An 18095-nucleotide genomic window follows, 5' to 3' on the forward strand; every position below is an offset into this window, starting at 1 on the left:
CCCTCCCTGAATGTTTATTCAGAATTGTACCCCTTCCCCCACACTCCCTATCTCCATCCTCTGCTTTATTTTTCTCCATTGAGATGATCTCTAATCTCTTGGAAGACTTGCTTATTTTGCCATTTTATGCCCCCTTGTAGAAATAAGCTCCATCAAAGGCAGTTTTACCTCCTTGTATTCACCGCTGTCTCTCCAGCACCTTGAATAGTGCCTGGATCGTGGGGTCACTTTATAAATACCCATTGAATTAATGATGGAGCAAGACATCGCTGTCATCGAGGACTCCACAGTCTCACTGTGCACCTGCCTGGGGGCTCAGTTAATTATCGTTTCTGTAGTTCAGCTGTGAGAGAGGGGGGGAAGGTCTGGGCCGGCAGGCGATCAGCCTGCTGGTCTGTGGAAGGCGTTCTTCCTGATCCCAGATTTGGGGCGGGGTGGGAGGCCGTCGGAGCCGGTGAGAAAAACAGGGAAGTCGAACGTGAAACCAAACTGGAGGCAAAGCCGACAGGAAAGGATTCTTGTTAGATGTGCTGAGGTCGAGGCGGTGCCAAGAGCTTTCTGTTGGCCGTGGCCGTGGGAGAGTGGACTGGGGGGTTGAGTGGACCCAGGAGGGAAGGGATCCCCCCACACGTGGCTGGGAGTGGCAGGGAGCCTCGCGGGACTTAGTGCAGAGTGCTGGCAAAGGGAGTAGGCGCAGGGCCCCCCACCCCACGACCCCGCGAGTGCAGGTGGTGGACAGGGCTGTGCCATCCAGCCTGAGGGCGTGGTGCAGTGGTGGCCGTCCCAGCCTTGGGTCCCTCGGCGTGGCTCAGTCCCCGGTGTCAAAATGCAAGCTCGGTGGGAGGCAGGGGCACCGGGCCTGCGCTCTGCCAAGTGTTAGTCTCCTTTTCTAGCCTTCTGTCTTTGAATCTCATCGCCGACTCCGTGAAACGGTACGCACGCCTCCTCTTCCTTCCCCTCTGATTTTGTTTATATTCCCTTTAAAGCTTTGACCACAGGGATGAAGCGTCATTTGGAATGCCGCGTGGCGGTCCCCACGGCCAGATCAATCACTTGTTGCGGGCGTACCGCAGCCCCTCATGTACGGACGTCTCTCTTCTGGGCATTGGCGCTCTGTATTTTGATCTCACGTCGTGCACTCTCTTTTCATTGGCCCGGAGCGGCTCCGGGGCATAAGCGACCTATTTTTCAACTCTCTCCTTCAAACCTAGCACGGTGCCTGACATAAAGCAAGCCTTCTGTAACTGTGTAATTTGCAGGAGAGAAACAGATTTTTGTGGGAGAGTAAACTTGAGGTGGGTTTGACGTCAGCCTGCCAAGGACAGCCGTCCGCTTTCACCACCGGTGTGTTTTCAAGCGAGTGGCCAGTGTTGTCAGTCCGCCCTGGTAGCTCCCTCTTGCTGCACAGGTAACTCCAGGAAAAATGTTGTCACCAGTGGCGGAAGCAGGAGTTCCTGGTCTCAAGAGGCGTGGGGGATAGGACCGAGGGACAGGGTGCCCATTATTTACATCGTTTGCTGCCAGCAGGTGAATATGGGGGACACTATAGGTGAAAATTAGCATTCAGTGTGGGGGGGTTCCCCCACATTGGTCTTCACTTCATGATGATTCCCATTTCATTTACTCGATGGCACCAAACCAGTGTTTTCCCATCATCTAGAAGGACCACGTACAGTTGCTTGCCGAAGCAGACAGGTGCATTCTGCACCACTGAGCCAGGGGCAGGTGAATCGGACTGGGAGGGCACCTAGAGGGGGCGTGCGACCAGAGCCAGGGTGCCCCCCCGCTCCGTTTTCTCATCTACAAAGTGGGAGCAGTCATCCTGACCTCAGCCTTGGGGGGGGGGACAATTAATTAATGTGAACTCCTGGAGGACTTTGAAAATGTGAAGCCCGATATAAATCTTATATGTGACTATTATTCCCCTGTTGCCATTTCTAAAAGTTCATCTAAAAAACCTCTCCCTATGCAAATGCCTCCTGCTCCTGTCTGAAGTCCACTGAACTATTTCTGATAAATCACTGAATGAAGTGAGTTCCTGGGCAGGGGCCATCCAGAGCCGATGCCTCACTGCCTTCCCAGCAAGGGTTATTGTATGTTCAGACTCCAGGTACCCCCTGGATGCCTCCAAATTTACTTCTTTGTGGGGGTTTTCCAGCTATCTGCTTTTTACTAGCAGTCAAGTTGAGAGAAGATAATAAGGTTTCCCTTTTACTCAGTGAGTCCAGATGCCTGTGTCGTGTGGCCTTTCCTGCAGGAATCATTTCCTACGAGTCAGGCTTACATTTCACCCTGGTAAACAAACGGATCACTTTGAGACCTCCGTCCAAATATAATCCAGCCTTAATTCCAGCAATCCAGAGGGAGGATGCCTATCACAGGGGTCATCTGTGAATGAAATTGATGTGCTACATGTTCTTAATAAAGTATGTATTTTTCACCTTGTCAAAGCACAGGGATAAACATAATACATGTATATGTACTCACAGGGAACTTGAACTTTGTTCTAGAGGAACACAAACTAATTTACTTCACAATCGGACCATTTAGAGAAAGGCTTTGTCCTCTTCAGCCACTTAGGGTATTGTTTGCTCCAGTTAATATGCTGCGAGTTCACCAGCCAACCTCCAGATGTCTCACTTCAGAGATTTGGGCTCCCATCCTGTACTTGGTGTGGCCTGGGCACACAGAGTTTTGGTGGCAAACGGTAACAGTACCTTCCAGGTAAATACAAGAATGTCATTGGTTTCATCCTATTAGTGAGACAACAGATACCCAGAGTTTTGCGAAGTTTACCAAAACCATTCAGCAACTCGGAATCCCAATGCAGTTAAGATATAGCTGCAGGGTGCCAGGGTGGCTCAGTCAGTTAAGCATCCAACTCCGGCTCAGGTCGTGATCTCACGGTTCATGGGTTCGAACCCCACATTGGGCTCTGTGCCGACAGCTCAGAGCCTGGAGCCTGCTTCAGATTCTGTGTCTCCCTCTCTCTCTTTACCCCTCCCTCCCTCTCTTGTGCTCTGTCTCTCAAATATAAATAAACGTTAAAAAAAAAAAAAAAGTAGCTGTGTCAGTCCAATGGCAAAGGTGCTCCTTTGAAAGGCAACCGTAGAAGATGGAGGTTTTCTTCATGGTAAGCCTGAAACGGTGCATTTGCAGAAGGACATGAAATTGCCAGAACTGGAGGTTGTAGGACAGCTGATTCCTTTCCCCAAAGTGAGAGGCTGGGAAGGTTTAGAATAGAGGATTGTGCCTTCTGAACGTGGCCGCGTCCACATCTCCACTGGGTCGAACACAATGCAGTGTAGGAAACTGTTGCTGCTGGACTCTGGCTGCCACATTGCCAGTCAATGGAGAAGAGAATTCCGTTTGAAAATTACTAAGCAACAACAGCATGGACAATGTAGAAGATCGTTAGTAGTACTGACTTCCATGCCCATCCTGTAGCCCATGCCCACTGGAAGGCACCAGGCTCGTGGCCAGCTTCCTTCTGCCTTTGCCTTATGCAGCTCAGTCTTGGACAATTTCCTGTGATCACCAAAAAGCCTTTTCTTCATGTGCTATTACTTAAGTAGAAGTGATACACACACACACACACACACACACACACACACACACACACACCACGATTCCTGAGCCCTTTGAAAGAGCAGCCTGTGAGCTGACTGAAATGATGGGACCACAGTTGGGATATTAGGGAAAATTGGAGCAAATTAAGAGAGATGATGCTCTGGTAGCAGCCCCGTCTGAGCCTGCAGGCTGCTGTGCACAGTGTCGGTGACACCTTGTCAGCTCCCCAGCCTGTGCCTTAGTCACCTGTGAGCCCCAGGGGACTGCATCAGACACAGATGGGGAATCACCCCCAGGCTTTAGGCAGCTGGTCATATTACCTAAATTATCTTCTCCATACATCATCATCCGGGCCCAACCTACAGTCGCAGACTTACAGAAATGAAGAGCCAGATGAGAACTATTTCTCTTTGTTTTTCAACTGAGGAAACTGAGGCACAGGCTGGGTACATGGTTTATTGGGATCCCACAGTTACATTAACGCTGAGCCAGGACGAGAACCCAGGACCATCCGGCCTGCCAGCCCACAGACTTGCTATCAGGTGCCCCCAGCATTGGTGTCATTTTCCTGGCCCCTTATTCTGGTTTTCCCAAAACCTCCTGAGGAGATAATATTTTAGTAATCTCAACTCTACTTAGTTTTATTTTAAGTGTATTTGCAGTTAGAGGTATTTAATTACAGATAAAGTTAAAACTTGTTTGTCAGCTGTGATAATTTCAGGTGTAGCCACTTGTAACTCTTGGCTACCATATTGGATTGTGCAGTTACAGAGCATTTCCACCACTGTCCAGAGTTGGGCAGTGTGGACACAAGACATTCTAAAAAAAAAAAAAAAGACCAAAAAAACAAAATAAGATGGATAAAAAGGATAGGGATAGTAAGATTGCTGATAAACCCTCAGGGAAATTAGCTGTCTTTACACAAAATTTGTCCAAGACAAGGCATCCCTTTTGTGTTGTTTTGGGGTTGATCTGTATCCTGAAGGGGGCATTTTATGTCTTCTCTTTTTTTCAGCACTGATACAATTGCTTAGAGCTCCTTATCGCTTCTTATACCCATTTTGTAAGTTTGTCATTCTTCCTTTCCTATAGATTAAAGGAGATAGAGTGCAGAAAGTTGCTTTCCAAGCAACAAGATGAAAGAATAGGTCTATCAATTCTTTTGTTACCACTCTCTAAAAGGAAACTTGCAACTCACTGGACCATATAAAAGCTTATTGTCTTGGAGTTAATGACAATAATATGTCGAATGAATTATTATAATTTTTGTAATATTTTACTGCTTAGAGGAACCTCAGAAGATTTTGCATATCCTCTGTTGATCTAGTTTTCTTTACGCAAAAATAGAGTAGGGAAGTAGGTCAGTGCCTGTGCTAAAAGCAAAAAGCAAGTACTCTCATTTTTCCCCCCAAACATCATTATGTTTTCATCTTGGCTCTGAGACTGATACCACCAATGCCCGCTGGCTTGGTGCTCTCTAACTTGTGGTCCGATTCCATATGGCATCTGTCCTAGAGGAGCCTTACATTTGGCTCCTTGCCAAGAGCAAAAGCAGAATTGGCGTTCAGCGTCTTGTCGTTTGTAGGTGAGGTGCCAACAGAGATGCGTGTGGTTCTGTCGAGGGCCTGGAAGTGGCCACGGAGTCTACAGGAAGCCTCACCCTAGAGCAGCCCTGTTTATGGGATACTAAGCAACCACAGGTGGTCTTTACGTCTGTGTCCAGGCTCTGCACAGACCTCTTCTCTGGGGTGGGACATCGGAAAAGCCACTCTATCTTCATGACTTGTAGTTGCATCATTTGCAAAACGGGGATGAAAATGTCAGCTTTGCGGGGCTGTTGCGGTATTTTATGTCACGTACCTGGCAAAGTTTTCTGGCCGAGAGTAAGCTCTCGATAAACATTTGAATTTGCAGTTAATTCCTGCAATGTCCTGGGTGCTGAGGATGTCTAGGGAATACACAGAAGTGAGCTAGTCTGATTTCCTAAGCCCGAAGTCAGATTCTAGTAAATAGAAGATCTTCCTGAGGTTTGTGTTGTCTGCTCTCGTAATTACCCCTACGTGAAGAGTGCCCAGGCTCTCCGTGGCCTCTGGCAAGTACCCCCGAAGGTTTAACTGTTGGACACATAAGTTCTGGCTTCCTTAGAGGTGTCGACACGTTCAGCCTCATGAGGACAAAAGAAGTCAGTAAGTCTCTGACTTCTAAGAATGAGCATCAGCCAAAAGAAAGCTGGGAGTCCAAAGGAGGAAGAGCTAAAGGGGGGCCTGGGAGGGCTCAGTCGGTTGAGCATCTGACTTCAGCTCAGGTCATGATCTCACCATCTGTGAGTTCGAGCCCCACATCAGGCTCTGTGCTGACAGCTCAGAGCCTGGAGCCTGCTTCGGATTCTGTGTCTTCCTCTCACTCTGTCCCTCTCCTGCTCATGCTCTCTCCCTCTCTCTCTCTCTCTCTCAAAATAAATAAACATTTTTTTTAAAGTCCAGACAAACAAAGGAGGAGGAGCTTGCGTGCGTTCGAGCCAAGTTAACCAGTCTGTGGTAGTGCCATTAGGATCCAGGTGTGGAATCCAGCAACATGGGGTCTGTGGGGCTAGGACCACCTGTCCTGCACACAAGCTTTTGATTGAGAAGCTCTGTTCTTGCAGCGGTTCGTAGGAGAACTAGTCATTATTAGATTGACTTCCATGCTTTTCATGCTCTTAGCATTTGATGGTGATCTTTGGAACAGTTGTTTGCAAAATGGCAAGTAGTTGAGAAATGATGTGTAGATGTGTCTGAGAGGCGTTCGTGGAAGTGACCCTGTGGTGATAGAGAGGAAGGGGGTGTGGAGATGGAGACATTAAGTTATTATTGAGAAAATGCGGCTTTTAACATAGTCTTAATGGACTGTCAAGTTCTGCCCTTGGCCCCCTCCTTTTCACAGATGGTTGAAAGGTGTGTGTGTGTGTGTGTGTGTGTGTGTGTGTGTGTGTGTTGCCTTTTATTCGGCAGTATGATTCCAGGGACCTAATGGGATTTGCTCCTGGCCTTGTCTTCTCTGAGATTTACCCTGAGCCATTCACTCTCAGCCCACGGGAGACCTGACACAGTGTTTGGCCACATGATGGATTAGAAATATTTTGTGCTTTGGAGTCCCCTGGGCCTAGGTTTGAATTCTCCTCTCACAATATGTAAGCCAGTAATCTTAGGAAAGGAACTTCAATATTTGCATCTAGAAAATACTACTTTCTGATAGGATTGTTATAGAGATCACTAATAATGAAAGCAAAGACCCTGACACCACACGTGGCATGTAAATCCTCACTAAAAGATATGTTATTATTATTATTTAGGGTAGGAATTGTGTTTGAGTCTCTGCTAAAAAAAAAATGGAATGGAAAAGAAGGCTTGTAATGGTCACTCACTCTAGTGTATCACCAGTGCAAAGAAGAAGAGACTTAAAGGCAGCAAAAGCCAACACTTCGGAGACACTTACTGGGGACCGTGTTCTGTAATGAACACCTGACTCTGTGCTCCCATTTTACAGATGAAGAGTTGAAGGCCCAGAGTGGCCCAGTTAGGAAGTACTGGTGCGAGGATTCCGAGCCCGGGCCCTGAGCCCTGACAGCCCGCCGCCTCAGGACGATCAGAGCTCTGAAGGCATCCCTGCAGGACGGCTGATAGGAGAGGGGTTATAAATACGCACTTACCGATACAAAGAGCAAAGGCCTAAGGTACAGGCCCTCTCGTCCGCTTCCCTCCCTTCATGTGCCTCCGTGAGTATTTTTGGAGGAAATGAAAATGGCCCCTCATTGGGAGGGCACTTACGGAATGCTTGCTCTAGCCTAACTCCAGACATTAGGACTAATATCCCGGCACCGAACTCCTCCATTGTGTTCACCGTGCCCTTTACAGACAGGATGCAACAGCCCCATTTTGGGAACTTCCGTTCCCTGTTAGCTGAGACCTGTGGCAATGCCTTCCTCTTTTCATCCTAGCTGATTGTCAGCAGCGGTAACCACAGTCCTTCCTGTCCCAGCACTACATCTTACCACACTCTCGTCTCTCAACGAGCTGTGAGCACCATATTCTGTTCCGCACCATATTCTGGGGCCTCGCCACCTCCGGTGAGCCAACCCACCTCCCTCCCCCTGGGGTTACGGTGCCCACTGAATTCTCAAAGGGTGATTTGTAAAGTACAGGTGCCCAGGAACAAGATAAACCATCAACCTCTAATATAAACGACCATTACATTGCACCTAAATTGGTGAAAGATTTTGCGCCCAGTATTTTATTCAGCAGAACATTTTTTTGTAACAATAAGGTTGATTAGAGAAAGCTCTGAAAAGTGCTTCAAGTTAGTCTGATTGTTTGTCTCAAGGATTAAAAAAAAAAATAAGTGGTAAAATAGAGGGAATAAGAAGAAGTAGAAATTGAAGCCAGGACCCTAGTGAAGAGTCTTTGCCATCATTTTCCTCTCGGGAGTAAATTAAATCCAGGATTCGCGCTTTCCACAGCCTTTTTGTTTGTTTTTTAGCCATCAGGGCTGGGGGGGGTCTTTTTTATCCAGGGCTCCGGACTAGCCTAGGTCCACAGCAGATTTAAGGTACACTGGTGGTCTTGGATTGTTTGCTTTAACCTAATAAGAAACCCTGCTTGAGATCCTCGACTGTCTTCTAAATTATTACCCCCAAGCCACCCTGAAATGACACCTGCCATTTGCACTGAGGTTTTCGCCCATGTGGCCCCCGTTTGACCTTTCTGCCTCCTGGGCTGGGGGCTGGCGGACCCTCACGGACATGGCTCTGCAGGTACTTCGTCCGGGGGCTGTGCACTTGTTTGGGCGCGTTTTATTTTCACAGGATGAGATGCTAAACCGAGGCCACAGTACTGCAAATGAAGGCTGCTTAGAGCATTCAGCCTTGTCACTTGGCAGAGTAGGTGGGTTTAGCCTGCAAGGAGGAGGGTGGTAGATGAAGGAGGTAGGGGATTTTGCTTTATTATTTACTGCAGCTCAAATAGGGATCCAGATACAAAATGAATGCCTTCATCATCGTATTACATGATGTTGACTAGAATTGCAGAATTCTAAACAAGCATTCTTTCTTCCAAATGAGGGTTTTGGAAAACAGCATTAAAGAAGATTGATATGTAAAAGCTTATGGTCTTGCTCTTTGTATCAGCCCCAAATATTTACTGAAGCTAGGAGAAGAAAAGGCAGACTTTCCTCTTTTCTCTCCCAAACGTGTGATTGTTTAGAACTCAAGTGCAACATCTGGAAGTCAGATATACAGAGAGCAATTTATGGAGTGTGAAAGATTTGAAATATTCAGTGTCCTTTAGTGGGAACTCAACTTTCTGGGGCTGCATTCCCCCCCCCCCCCCCCCCCAGCACAAAGCAGGCATTTCTGAGATCGCCTTTGCCTCTCTGAATTAAACCCTTTGTGCCTGGATCCCATAAACAATGTGCTTTTTAAATGGGAGCCCCCTCCCCGCCCCGGCCCTTTTCTCCAGTGTGGGCAGCCAATCAGCTGCGCCCAGCCGCATTGCTGGAGCACTTTCCATTCTGAGCAGCAACAACGTACTAATTTGATGCACACATGGATGCCTCGCGCACTCTGCAAATTCATCACCAGCATCTTGCATTAGTCATCTGATGGGCTGCCAAGTGTTTCATTTTCTTTTCATGTGACTTTATTATTACCACCTCTCTCCTCTCTTCCAAAAACCTCCAAAAGGCGGGGCCGGAGGGAGGGCGGGGGAGTGGGGGGGGACGGAGGGGGAGAATCCAGCAGAAATCCAGCCCTGCCCTTCTTTGCACACGAGAGCCAATGTGGGGCTGATAACGCTGCGGATGCGTTGGTGGCAGCCTTGCAGAGCGAGACCTGCACTTAACTTGCAGCTGCCTCCCGAGCCGGGCTTCAAGATGTCCACGCCCCGGGTGACAGCCGGCGGGGCGCTGCCCTGTGCTCGGGCGGCGATGCTGAACAGCAGCCTGCAGTGAGAGCCCGCAGCCGCTGCCGCCGCGGAGCAACCTAATGGTGCCTGTGCTTTGTTTTAGTTCATCAAATTTCTCCGACTCATTAGGCACTTTGCCCCGTGCTCCTCTTCCTCCTCCTTCCGCCTCCCCGCCCCCACCCCCACCCCCATTTTTTTTCTTCCTGTCCCTCACCGTGCAGCCCTAACTCTGGCTCCCGGTTCCCTTTTTGACAGTAACGGCACAGCCAACAAGATGAACGGCGCTTTGGATCACTCAGACCAACCAGACCCAGATGCCATTAAGATGTTTGTCGGACAAATCCCCCGGTCCTGGTCGGAAAAGGAGCTGAAAGAACTTTTTGAGCCTTACGGAGCCGTCTACCAGATCAACGTCCTCCGGGACCGGAGTCAGAACCCTCCCCAGAGTAAAGGTACAGACCGTGGGGAACGCACGCGGTGGGGAGGGGGCAGGGCGCGCGGTGGGGGGCAGGGTGCACGGTCAGGGGCACCAGGGGCGCGGGGCCGGCGGGGCTGCCCTGCGCCCGCGGGAGTGGGAGGATCGCGAGGGGGAGCAAGCCGCCGCCGCCGCCGCCCGGGTGCTCCGGCCAGGCGGGCTCCTCCCCGCCCGCCCGCCGGACAGGTGGACCGAGCCTGCCCGGGACGCGGGAGGGAGGAGCGGCGGGAGCCCGCGGCCGCGCCTCTGTGCAGGCGCGTGATTGCTCTCCCGAGGTCACTTTCTAGGCAGCGCAGGCTCCTCTGGGGTGGAGTAGCTGCCTCTCTAAGGAACCGTGTTTCTCAGCCTTGTGTTTCCTAAGCGAACTCTTTCTACCCCTGCCTTCCCGTTATTGCCCGTGCAATTACGATGGCATTTTACTTTTCCGTAGCCTGTGGGGACCCTGAAATGCCTTCGGAACAGTTGCTGTAATACCACTGGGGTCAGGAATAAAGGGTACACTTTTAAGAGGGACATCAATTCTTGGGGTTTAAACGGGGATCATTGAGTGAAATGTGCCTTTTCCGGCGGGAAGAAGCACCCTAGCGGCCTGAAATAGTTAGCACACCTTAAAAACGGTTGTGGTTTACGCCCTTACCAGTGGTAGGATTCAAGTGTACAACCTGGTGCTTTTTACTGCCTCCATTTTAAGACGAGGTGATGGGGGGCGGGGGGTGTCGGTTGCTAAAATAGAGACGAGAAACCCGGGTGGTTGAAGCTTCTGTGTTTTGGAGTCCTCCCCTGTAAGCTCCATGCAAACTAAATTTAAAATACCTTCTCTGCTGCTCCCTTTTGGTCTCTGTCGATGTTTTAACCTGGCTTTAGTATTTTTGTTCTTTCTCTGTTCTTGATTTCTTGGGCTGTCGAACTAGGGCCCCTTGTCTTTCAGTAGATCTTGCTCTTTCTTTTTCTCTGCACCTTGGAATTTCTGTCTGCCCTATTATTTTGTTTCTGTGTCGCCTCTCATGAGAGGTCCTGCAAACTCATTGTGTGGCTCGTATGTATACTTTAGTTGCACCCGTGAATGTTAGCACACACTTTTCTGAGCCTCTTTCTTACTGTGAAGGTGAAGGGACAGGACTAAATAATCATTAAGACTGATGCTCTGTGACTCTGAGAAATGCTGGGCCATCTCTTGTCCTCTGTAGTTGCTGAGCTCTGATAGCACGTTCAGAAACCTTTGAAAGAATGTTAAGGCCAATACTCATTTTATAAAGCTGAGCAGACGTGCCTTCAGGTTAAGTTCCTAAGACTCCTGTTCTCTGTCTCAAACCATGTAACACCAAGGGTGTTTTCAAAATAACTTAGGGGGAATTTTCTCACCACAAATTTGGTTGTCCCATTATTAGAAAAAATATCAAATATCTGAAATTCGATAGGAGTTAAGACATCACAGACGGGCAATGTTGAGATGTTTGTGGGTCATAGTTCCAAATTATTTACCCACATGTGTCCCAAACGTAGAAGACTAGAATTTGTTTTCATAATTAATTTCTATAGTATCCTACTGAGGAAAGAAACTTGAGTGCACCAGACTGGAGCAGAGAGTCACCAGAAGGGCCATCCCACCATCTAGAACGGCACCCGCAGAAAACTAGGCCGGGGCAGTAAACTAGTGTTTTAGAACAGTAACCATGAGTTCATCCGTGTCCAGGAAAATGTGCTTCCAGATTTCAGTTTCTCAGCATTTTTCAGAATGACCTTTGACATAGTGATCAAACCTCATTTACTATTGTCTGATTACTTGCATTTTAGCTTTCACACATGTCTTGCCTTAGCCAAAAAGACCTTCTTTGCATCAAGAAAGTGTGCATGGTCTAGTTTTTCTACCATTTTCTCTTTTCCTCAGTGTTCCTCTGAGTACTGTCTTGAAGAGGCTACATTTGAGACTACACATTTTGTTAACTTCATTCACTATGTCTTGCAACTAACTTCCTTTAAATAGTTTGCGTAAGCCCAGAGTCTTGGAGGGAGGAGGAGACGCGATGAAGGAGCAAACTTTTTTAAGCACATACGCGATGCACCAGGCCCTGTTTTAGGAGTTCTTTCATTTCCTTCTTGCCAAAATCCTGAAAGTAGGCGCTGTTCGTCACGTTTTACAGATGAGAACATCAAGGCTCTGTAAAAAAAAAAAAAAAAAGTTAAGAAGCAAAACTCATTTGACCCAGCTCGTAAGTAGCAGAGTAGGAATTTGGGCACAGTCCGTCTTCATGTACTTGACCTCCATGTGTTCACTTCATTCAGATGAGGCCTCAAACCAACCTTGTTCTGCTCCATTTCAGGGTGTGGGCTGGGGGGCCTTCTCCTTTACCTAAATGCTCCCTAAATGAAAGGAGGGAATTCTGACCTTTATGAGCAAGGTTGATTTGGTTCCTGCCTTTGTGTTTATTTAGTTTCAATGCTCATGGGTTTAGATTGTACATCATTCCCATTCTATCATGGGATAGAAGTTACAGATGAAGGGGCGCCTGGGTGGCGCAGTCAGTTAAGCGTCCGACTTCGGCTCAGGTCATGATCTCACGGTTCGTGGGTTCGAGTCCCGTGTCGGGCTCTGTGCTGCCAGCTCGGAGCCTGGAGCCTGCTTCTGACTCTGTGTCTCCCTCTCTCTCTGCCCCTCCCCTGCTCACGCTCTGTCTCTCTCTGTCTCTCAAAATTAAATAAATGTAAAAAAAAAAAATTTTTTTTTTTACAGTTACAGATGAAATCATTCAAATCTTACCTTTGGAAATATAGGTCATTTTCCTTTACTGTGAACTCCAAGGCTCACATCAAATATTGCTTGAAGTATGTGGACTGTCACCCGAAGCTTGAAAGGATTTTTGTTACAGAGATACCTCTGTTTTAACAGTATTTGTAGTGATGGGATTTGAGCTGTATAATGACATTCCCCTCCGAGGATTACAGCCCTTAGCCGCTTCCATATAGAGAGCAACCACCACCACTTTTCCACCGGTGCCTGTGTGCGCGCTATGGTATTTTTCTGTGCACACGTACAGTAGGACCTCACATTTACAGTGGTCCTGTCAGCAGAGTATAGTCGTCGTGTGTTCCCGGGCTGATGTCACATCCTCAGAAATCAGAATTTTGGAGCTCTGTCTGAACACAGTCTAAATAGTCTAAGTAGGGCTTTTGGAGTGGCCGTGATTCATTGCCTCAATGACATTGATAGTTCCAAGGACAGAGACGAAATCCGGTTATTCCGTAATCCAGGTGAATTAGGTTTTTCTCTCGCTTTGCACCTGATGTTCTATTTAAGTCTCAAGGCATAAAAACTTTGTTTTTGTTTTTTGGGTTTTTTGTTTTGTTTTGTTTTGTTTTAATCACCCTTTAAAAATTAGAGCCTAAGCTGTTCGTGCCTTCTCCCTATTAGCATATGTGTTGACTAGGCAAAGTCCGCAAGCTGCGGAAGCTGGCTGTCCTACCTACTAGGACTCGTGGAGACGATGTTTTATTCAGTAGTTACCGGTCAAGTCTGTGGGTGCTGAGAAATACCCCCCAGTAGTTAAGAGCATCGGTTTTGAAGTCAGACAAGCCAAAATTCGATTTCTGGCTCCACCACTTCTTGGGTGTCGGCCTTGTGCATGTTTCTTAATCTCATCTGAGGGTGGAGACTGTCCGGTAGGGTCACCCAGATGAAGTTACATGCTTTGTTTGCCCAGAGCTGGGAGATAGTAAGAGCTTGTGTGCTGATGGTTACTGTTATAATTGCTATTATCATCACTGTCCCCAAGAACTTGAAATCTAATAGGGACGGTGAGGCCAGTGCACAGGTAACGGAACTATTGAAGACCGTGGGATAAGGGCAGGAAGGGGAGGAGCCTATCTAAACTCTGGAAGTTCAGTGTTGGGGGGGGGGGGGCGGGTGATGAATAATTGGCAGCTGTGGAGATAGGGAGACATGGCAACTGCACCAAATCCTGAAAAAGAAAAATTGGATTTCAATAAGTAAAGACAGTGTTGAACATTGCAAGTGGATGGACTGGCCTGATCGTAGGCGTGGGGTGAGAAATGCAGGGCAGGTCCTGGGAACTGTGAATCCTGCCAGAGATGGAAAGAAACGTGAAGTCCATGAAATGAAATGGAGGGGGGGGAGGTCACGACATCTGGAAATAGAAGCTAGGGCCAGTTCTTAGAAGGCCTTAATTCTCAGGCTTAACTATTAGAATTTTATTGCCTAGATAGTTGAGGGTCAGTGAAGGCTTTGTCAGCACAGGGAACAGAGACCAGGAGGCTGGTGCAGTGTGTCGGCTGAAGCATGTGGGGCCTGAACAGAGACGCTGCTGGCCCTGGCCATGGGCAAGGGGGTCCCGAGTGACACAGACCTGAGAGTGTTGGAAAGAAGGGGACTTGATAACTAAATCGAGGCAGGGATGAACAGGAGGGCTTTGGCCTCACTGGGAGGAGTGGAAAAGCAGTCGACAGTGAAGAGAAGGGGAAGGGGAGGAATATGGAGTCCAGGTTGGACCGTGTGTTGAGTCTGAGGTATCACAGAAGAGTCAAGAAGGATGTGTGTGGGCCAAGGAAAGCCACTGGCTCGGGTGTTGGGGAGGACGTGACAGCATTTGAGAAGGGTAGCAGTCACGGACTGTGTAGATTTACGTGTGAGCCCGCCCTTTCTAGGAGTCTCGCCATTTTTGTGTTAAGCAAACGATAAGGAGCTGAAGCCAATGGACATACTGAAAGCATAAGGAAGACAGGAATCGGGGTCTCTGAGGAGACAGAGTGGCCAAAGAAAAATGAAACAGGGAACAAGGGGCCCTCATCTGAGACAGCAGGGCAGTTAGAAGGAAGTGACAGCAGATCAGATTTCAGTCTAATGGAGGGAAGTAGCACAGATGCCCTCCGTCTTCTCTGGAGACGGCCCGTTCCTGAGGAGGCCGGTGGAGCAGAAGACATAAGGAGAACGGAAAAGGTCTAAAACGACTGCTTTGGAAGAGCTGCTGGGAAAGAAGGGCAGGAGCGCTGGAGAGAGGGCGGCTCCTCCTGGCACTGGGATTGTGCGGCTGTTGAGAGTAGGGTGCTGAGGGTTGTGCTTCTGGGAGCGAGCAGGGAGGTGGAATCACCTGTTTCTGGAGAGGGTCAGGAAGGGTGTTGGGTGTGTCTCAGAATGTTCTCTGAGACCTAAGATAGGGAAGCCGGGCAAGGCAGAGGGGTGGCCTCTGGCCTCAGGTTGGTGGTTGAAAAGGACGTACGTGGAGGACGTGGCAGGTGTGGGCGTGGGGTTCATGGAACCCAGACTCCCCCAGAGCCTCCCCATGTTGGTAAATTGGGTTCCTTGGATCATTGCTCTCTTGATATTTCTGTTCTTGTCAAGATTATAACCCAGGACCATAGCACCCTAAAAAAGTCTACTGTAGAATGAAGGCGAGTTACATTTTTCTAACCTCAGGTGTTAAATATTCCTATTTAATCTTGTTAAGTTACATGCTTGTTGTTCTGATTTTACAGGAAGGAAAACTGAGGGGTCTGTGCTAAGTAACTAGAAAGAAATCATTGAACGTTTGAAAGTAGAGGATCGGACCAAGCCCTGGGTCCGAACCTAATGCCTCAGTGATCACATTTCTCTCCCTCTCCCTCCCTGTCTCTCTCCCTCCCTCCACCCCACCCCTGCGATTTCTCAGCCAAAAGAGAGCTGGAAACGGGAAGTGGCTTGCGTAGACTCTCTCTGTGTGCCACAGGCCTGAAGAACAAAACTTCCTTTTTTCTTGAAATGTGCTCCGAGGTCAGGTCGTGGTAGAGCTTCTCTGCAGCTGTAGCTCCTCCAGTTCTAGAGCCCAGAACATTCTGGGTGGAACAAAAAGTAAATTCAAGGCTCCTCTGGGAAGAGTTATTAACGTTTCAAAAGAGCAGTTCTTGGAGCGCTGTGGTGCCGGTGCTTTTTCATCTTCTTGATGGTCCGGCCGCAGTTGGGGTGGCCCGCGCCATGGCTGATGTGACCCTCATCCCCTCCTGCTCGGTCTTTGACTCGGAGTCGCTCCTTCCCTTCTGAAAGCCCCTACTTCAGTCTGCAGGAATTCATTAATAAACTCTAAGTTGGTCCTAATCCCTAGGAGAAGGGTGCAAGGCACCAGTACCTAATGTTCCTCATTTCAGACTTTGACGAGAGGAAGCCCTGCATCCAGAACATTCTCCCGTGGTAGGGTGGGAGGAGAGCAGGCCCCGAGGCTTACAAGAGACTTAGCGCTATTTCATCATCACCAGCTCGTTCGGGGAGCGCGTCTCGGTGGCTTCAGCCCTGGTGTAGCGGCGTCACATGCTGCTGGAAGAGTCTGAAGAGAGGTGCTGTCTTATTGACCCATAATCCTTAAAATGTGAAAGGTTCACAGAGAACACCTTCGACCTTTTTATTAAAGGAATCCCAATGGAGGACTGGGGTGGGAGCGTTTCCATGTTTCATGCCTTTCCTTTCTTCCTGAAAGGACTCTTGTCAGAAGCTTCCCTTAAGTAACAGAAAGGGGCGTGGAACCGGTTTATTGAAGCGATGGCATCTTGAAATCCATACTTGAGAAAGAATTCAAAATGCAGGAAGATGAACCAATTTTACATTTCAACGCACGCAAGTAGGGATAGGATTTCTGCCCTCAATCTCTTGGAATCCAGGGTTGCTGCCCTAGATTTTCTGGGACAGCCCCAGTTTTGATAGTGCTGTCTCAGTGGCCCACAGGAAGGATCTCTCATCCTGAATTAATTTTACGTTAACAGAAATCACTGTGTAACTTCCTGTGACATCTTTTCATTGTTTGGCTGACTGAGTCCTGCAGGATAAATGTAAAATGCAGTCAGAATTTTTATATTCATGCAGGCGGGGATCCTTATCACATCCCTGGGAGAGGTGGGTTCAGTAGTTTTATCATATGGCTATATTAAAGATTTAACAATTCATGGTTTTCGTGGAGTTTAAACTATTTTGACTTATACAGACTGCATCCACAGGCACCGATTGAGATGAATCAGAGAATTGTTAAATTAGCCTCTGTTAAGTTACAGCAAGAAGGAATCCTGTTAAATGCCCCCTACTCCGGAGCCGAGACTGGATTGTGCCTGTCTAGCCCAGCCCTGAATTTCTGTTGCTTTTATCAAAGGGTAGCTTCTCCCCTGGCAGATAATATCTGTCCTGGGCATATTTTGATCCTTATATCTCTGGAGAGAAAAAGAGGAAGAAAAGGAAGGAGGGAAACACAGAGGACACACAGAGCCAATATCAAAGAAGAAAATAAATTACTTAAGGCTGCTTCTGACCATTTTGTTTTCTCCTCCTCTGTCTGGGACATCAGCTGGTCCCCAGCCGTCTTGTCCCTGGTAGATTTGCCTTTCTGGAATTAACGTAGCAAAGGAATAAAGAAAACAGGATATGGATGAAAGGAGAATGGATTTTTTTTTTTGTAGAAATTTACATGAAAAGTAAACCCAGGGCCTCATGGCCTAGGTCTGTTGGGATCCCTCCCACACATGTCTACAGGTTTACTGAAACAGCTAAATTTAGATCTCACAATTTGCATTTCCCATTGAGTACATTTATAGTTTGCCTGCCCAGAGGTCTTATTTGCCTTTTCATTTGCCCCCAACGAGATTTGTCCATGTTAGAAATGCTCTCCCATCAGTTACACAAGTGAACCACCCTGGTTTACGATACTGAGGGTCATTATGAAACCGGTCTTTGGAAATGAGAAGTCCAGTTTCCCAAGCAGAAGGAGAGTGCTTCCTGTAGGGTAGAGCTGCCCGTTGCTCTGATACACACGTGCGTGGCCTATGAATTGGCGTGGCGTAGCACGACCTGCCCTCCCTTACTGCTTCCACTCCAAAGACCCCACATGATCAGGCAATCAGGTTGAAAGGTTTTCTCTCTTCCTCCTTCAGTCTTTGCTCCTAATGAAAACTTACCGTTGACCGTAGTTGAGTTAGATTTAGAAGTGTTTAGAATGCTAGTGTTATAAATACAAATAAAGTCATTACATACCTTGTGAGAAAGTTTCTGGTCTTTAATGATTCCAACCATGGTCTTAGCACCATGACTATCCTTTTTCTTGTGTTCATGGATTCTTAAAAGACTGAATTTTCTTCTTGGACATATGGCC

General features: G+C 48.0%; 1 protein-coding gene across 12 annotated transcripts in view; it reads left to right on the forward strand.

Annotated features, from left to right (window-relative positions):
- The window catches only part of CELF2 (CUGBP Elav-like family member 2), a 527290-nt gene that overhangs the window by 348238 nt on the left and 160957 nt on the right, over positions 1-18095 (forward strand). For 11 of the 12 annotated variants that reach the window (XR_007153807.1, XM_047865599.1, XM_047865602.1 and 8 more), the window contains one exon: positions 9762-9958. Coding sequence is in view for 11 of the 12 variants with exons in the window: in XM_047865598.1 (XP_047721554.1) it covers positions 9762-9958 (197 nt within the window). In the remaining variant the exon portion in view is untranslated. Of the gene's footprint in view, positions 1-9410; positions 9590-9761; positions 9959-18095 lie in introns of those variants that run through there. The other variant, XM_047865601.1, reaches the window with a different exon arrangement.

Source organism: Prionailurus viverrinus, chromosome B4 (genome assembly GCF_022837055.1).
Source record: "Prionailurus viverrinus isolate Anna chromosome B4, UM_Priviv_1.0, whole genome shotgun sequence".
Lineage (NCBI taxonomy): Eukaryota > Metazoa > Chordata > Mammalia > Carnivora > Felidae > Prionailurus > Prionailurus viverrinus.